This window comes from Nicotiana tabacum, chromosome 24 (assembly GCF_000715075.1).
Source record: "Nicotiana tabacum cultivar K326 chromosome 24, ASM71507v2, whole genome shotgun sequence".
NCBI lineage: Eukaryota > Viridiplantae > Streptophyta > Magnoliopsida > Solanales > Solanaceae > Nicotiana > Nicotiana tabacum.
Window position 1 is genome coordinate 17,291,634 of NC_134103.1, and position 5,221 is coordinate 17,296,854.

The window sequence follows — 5,221 nt, forward strand, 5'->3', positions numbered from 1 at the left end:
CATAAAAGCCTCATTCCTGCACCTTTGCCTTGATCAAGATGAAGTTCTTTAAACTCTTCATTTGCATTCCAACGTTTAAATTTTTTGTTTATATAACTGTAAATAATTTCTATCTATCAGCCTTTGACTAGTAGCTTACTCATAAATTATACAGAAGACTATTTGTTATTATTCATCTTTGACCCTTTGTATTTACTTTGTTATAGTGCAAAAATGGCAACTCAAACATCGGAACACTCTGCTGATACTGTTGCTCGTGCTTTTGTTGATCAATACTACCGCATTCTACATATGTTTATCGACCAGTCCTATAGATTTTACAAGGATGAAAGTGTGTTAAGTTGGGCTCAGCCTGATGGTGAACTGAAATCCGCGACGACAACTGATGTAAGTATTATGACAAAAAGATTGTCAGTATTTGCAATGAAACTATGTTACTGTCTAAGGGATGCTAATTAATAGGCAGAGGCGGATCAAGGATTTAAGGTTAACAGGATTCTGATTTTTGTATCATTTCAGGGAATAGCTGAGTTTATCAAGTCATCTCACTTTAAGAATTCCAAGGTGGAAGTCGCGACGATTGACTCCCAAGTATCTGCTGCGGGAGGTTTTCTTGTGGTGGTTACAGCAACCTTGATCGGGCAAGACGAATCAAGAAAAAGTTTCTCTCAGACCTTTTTCCTCGCTCCACAGGAGAAAGGATACTTTGTGTTGAACGATATTTTTCGTTTTGTTGGCGTTGTAGAATCTTCAACGGTTGTCACAGATAAGGACGAGGAAACAGCTTCAGTTGCTGCTTTGGGTATGTCTTTTATGTTTGACACTATCTCAACTGGTCACTTGTTTGTTTTACATAGTCTCCACTTATTGTAACTTAAACTATATTGTTAACTATATGTTGAATTGCACTCTTTTGGAATTACTACAGAAGACAAAGTTGAAGAAAATGTGAAGGCTATTGAAAGCGAAGTTGGTGAAAATGTCAACGAGGTGTCTGAGAAATCAGAGGCTAAGGTTACAACTGATGACGAAGTTGACAACAAACCTTCAGTCACTTCGAATGAAACAGAACAACCCGTTGTTGAGACAACCTCGAATGCTCCTAAAGTTACCTATGCTTCAATGGTTAGTTACATTTTTAGGAGATTACAAAGTTTTGTTTCTTACATCTAAAGCGTTGCCTAATTCGAAATATTTTCCTGTAGATGAAGATGGGTAGGTCCGCGCCGCCAACCAATGCCCCACACAGGGTTGTAAGGGTTGCTGCAAATGCTGATCTCCATCCCGCGCCTAAGAAACCTCAAGCCAATGGCTTACTGAAGGCGATGGCTTCTAATTCGAATGGCATGCCTAAAGCACAAGAACACAACAACAATTCCGATGAAGAAATCGAGTGTAAATTTGCATTGGCTTAATCAAATAGTTGATGAATTTTATTTGAGCAACTTCTGAATTGTTTGTTTACTTGTTATAGGTAAATCGGTATATATTGGTGGCTTGCCAACCAACACAACAAGTAGCGAGCTCTACACGATCGTTAGACAATTTGGACCAGTTCACAGTCGTGACGTTCAAATCAAAACTTACGAGGAGGTATACATATATATTTCGTAATGTTGTAGGTTATCGTCGGTTTATATTTACTTAACAATTTTAAATTTAAAAAAAATGTGAATGTAGGACGGATATTGTTGTGGTTTCGTGCACTTTCAAGATGTTGTGTCTGCTCGTAATGCAGTTCAGGTAATAAATTCTACAATAACTCCTCCTTCAAAACTTTTATTTGATCATCTTTTGATTTTTGGTTTCTTTCTTTGACTATTCATTTTAGATGCATCATATAATTGTGAGGGGAAGAGAAGCTTATATAAGATTCAAGCGAAACAAAGGTACATATATGTGTGCTTGTTTCACTTTATTATGTCACAATCAGAATGTTAATTCTTTTTTAGTACTATGAATTGTGACAATTTCTTCTTCTAACTTTGTTTAAACTTTAAAATAATTAATTGATTGGTAAAATTCTGTCATGTGACCAGGAGGTCACGAATTCGAGCCATGAAAATAGCCTCTTGCAGAAATGCAGGGTAAGGCTGCATACAATAGACCCTTGTGGTGCGGCCCTTCCCCGAATCTCGCGCATAGGGGGAGCTTAGTGCACCGGGATTATGTTATAATGATCATGTTGTGTCTAATTTTTTCAGCGCGCGGTGATAGGGCAACGTCTCCATCGGGTAGGGGTGGATTTCGCGATGGAAATGGTTATGACTTGCGAAGTCGGCCTGAAAGTTCCGAGGGACGAAAGGGAGAAGGTTACCAGCAGAACTACAGAAGGAGGGATTAGTGAGGTGGTGCTAATTACAATGGTGGCACCAACTTATACTTAGTGTTGTAGCCTTGTTTGTAGGCTTACATGTTGTATCAAACTTTGTTTTGGTTTTCACTTCATTTTGAAGTTACATTATTTGGTTTTGGATTGAAAGTCTAGAAAACTATACTCTAGCAAATTATCTACCTGTGCAGGTGGATTTCATTAATATAGAAAACCTCATTTTGAAGTTCTTCTAATGGGCTTTGAATGTGAATTTTATTGATCTAGATTCTACCTATTTGAATGGGCCATTGAGTTTCTTTTATATTTTGAGTTTTTCCTTATAGTAGTTTATAATGTGGCTGGCTCTCCACAACAGATTTTTTACAGTGGACAGGTCATCGAGATGGCTCTACCTTCGTAAGGTAGATGGTAAGATCCGCGTACACTTTACCCTTTCCGGCTTTGAATGTGAATTTTATTGATCTAGATTTTACCTATTTGAATGGGCCATTAAGTTTGTTAAGGTCCACTATCATTGTGGTGTTATATATCCTTGGCCCAAAGTCATAGTTTTTTGGGGCTAAGTGTATAGATAGCAATTTTCAGGGATGCTAAAATTCAGAACGCACTGCCTAATTCCTTAATAGCATGGCTATCTGGTGTAGGGGTGCTTATCAGGCGGATCAGCGGATAATTACGTTTAACGGTTCGGCTTATCGGTTATCGGATTATAAATATAGTAATCTGGTAGCCATCCAATAAGACAACGGGCGAATTGGTATCGGATTAATAATTATCGGGCGGTTTATCGGATAAATCAAATAAAAAATTTTTGAACAATCCTACTATGTGATAAACACTTTGTAATTTGTACTGTCGAATGAGTCAAAAAAGAAGTGTTTCCACCTATAATTTAAGGCTATTATGCTACATAACAAAGCTCTCGATAACTAGAAAAGACTGGAACTTTATCTCTAAATTATTTTGAATTATTTAGGTACTTTAAAATATGACATGATTGCACCAGGCTTTCATGTTTACATAACATCGCATCGCATAATAACATCGCATAATACCAGGTTACATGATTTTAGTTTTTTTTTAATCTTTTTAAAATTCAATCTACTTGACAAAGGAGAAAATAGAATAAAAAGGAATTCCAATGATTTCGCTTAACACAGAGGTAAAAGTGTAAATATAAAATTTTAATGGGTTAACGGTTTATCCGATAAAAAAATTGAGTAATCCGCCCCAAACCGTTAAGCCGTTAATTATAAAATCTCAATCTATTAACCAACCATTACCGCGTTAAGCCAATAAGACATAGGTTTGGTTCGGTTCGATTTTGAACAGCTCTAATCTGGCGTCATTTCCACTAGTTTTTCAAGGTTTTATGGCCTTGAGAAGTGATCTTTGAGTTTTTCCTTATAGTTTATGATGTGGTTGGCTGTCTGCAACAGATGTTCTACTTATGAAGATGGCAAAGACAGTAGCAGAAGCTCCTCGAGTGGCGAGGATTCAAAAGGCGCATTGGTCAAGGGAGCGAAGAGATCAACTGGCTATCCAACAGAGCGAGAAGTTTAATATTTTGGCGTTTGTGTTTTCATCGTATATGGGTGAAAAGAAACAGTCACAGGTTCAAGCAAACAAGAAGACAAAAGGCTACAACTGCAGATTGTATATAGGGCAAAGACAGTGTAAATGGAAACTAATTCTATATGAGTTGAATAGTTATCCTTAGCTTGTTGATAAGAGTCTTAGGCCACTGTTTAGTTGAGCATAAGAAGATTTAGAGGTTATTTTTACTTGGTCCTGTCTCTACAGTCCATAGAGCAGGCGACTTTGTAAATGTTTACTTTTCGTTAATTTAATTTTATTTTGACCTAAAATAAAGTTTTTGCTTTTTTTTTGAATCATTATTTGGTTATATATTAGAATGAGGTTTTGAATTTTTTTTGAAGATGAGTTTTTCAAGTGATTTTTTTTTCACTTATAAAACTTTATTTTTTCTTTCTAAGTTAAATGCATATACTGACCATCAATTTTCAAATACCCTTTTTCAACAAAATTTTAAATATTACCTTTTTCAAAAACTCATGTTAAAACACCTCTCTCGCACGACGTACATAAGAAGTGCAGAAAACCCAACTACACAGTAGAAATTACTAGAAAACTATAATTCAAACTCTCACCAAGAAATAGACGGATTCACAATTTAATTTCTATGAATTCAACCTATAAATATTTTTATATTGTCCTCGTTATAATTTTGAAGTTATGAATTCAAAAGTTGAAGTTTTAGTAATTTTTCATATCAATATTTATATTATGTATTGAAAATATTAGGTTCAGATTCAATCGGTATTTGGTCAAAAATTTTGTACATTTGTTATGGTTCTTGAGAAACATACTAACTATATACCATAGTCCCATTTTGATCGATAAATGATCGGCAAGGTCCAAATATACCCATATACTTTCGAAAATGGTCTAAGAATACTCTTCGTTATATTATTGGGTTATCTATACCCCTCCAGTCATACTTTGGGTTCAAATATACCCCTCATTTAAACGGAGGGACACGTGTCATCGTCATGTTGGCCAATTCTAAATATCTCCTAATTAATTAAAAAGACACATTACCTATACCCGAAAATCAATTTTCTAAAGCAATTATTTTTTGTAAAAACTGGAAAAATTGAATTATTTTTTTTACTAAAAACTGAAAAAACGAAAATATTTTTTTCCAGTTTTTTTTTAAAAAAACTGCTTTAAAAAAACTGAAAAATATTTTCTAAAACAATATTTTTGTAAAAACTGAAAAAACAAAACTGAAAAGCAATTTTCTAAAGCAATATTTTTTTTAGAAAAATATTGCTTTAAAAAAACTGGAAAATAATTTCTAAA

The 5,221-nt window shown here is 34.7% G+C and overlaps 1 protein-coding gene across 1 annotated transcript; it reads left to right on the forward strand.

Moving 5' to 3' along the window:
- The first annotated feature begins 210 nt into the window (after positions 1-210).
- LOC107777572 (nuclear transport factor 2-like) lies at positions 211-2,588 on the forward strand. Its single transcript, XM_016597626.2, has 8 exons — positions 211-387; positions 520-802; positions 929-1,125; positions 1,206-1,395; positions 1,475-1,593; positions 1,681-1,743; positions 1,832-1,889; positions 2,205-2,588. Exons 1-8 carry the CDS (start codon positions 214-216, stop codon positions 2,342-2,344), a joined length of 1,224 nt encoding a protein of 407 aa, XP_016453112.1. The 5' UTR covers positions 211-213; the 3' UTR covers positions 2,345-2,588.
- Positions 2,589-5,221: the final 2,633 nt, after the last annotated feature.

Coding starts and splice junctions, on each gene's coding strand:
- LOC107777572 (XM_016597626.2), top strand. CDS start 214: ATGGCAACTCAAACATCGGAACACTCTGCTGATACTGTTGCTCGTGCT. Junction 1,126..1,205: donor AAGTTACCTATGCTTCAATG/GTTAGTTACATT, acceptor ATTTTCCTGTAG/ATGAAGATGGGTAGGTCCGC. Junction 1,890..2,204: donor AAGATTCAAGCGAAACAAAG/GTACATATATGT, acceptor TAATTTTTTCAG/CGCGCGGTGATAGGGCAACG.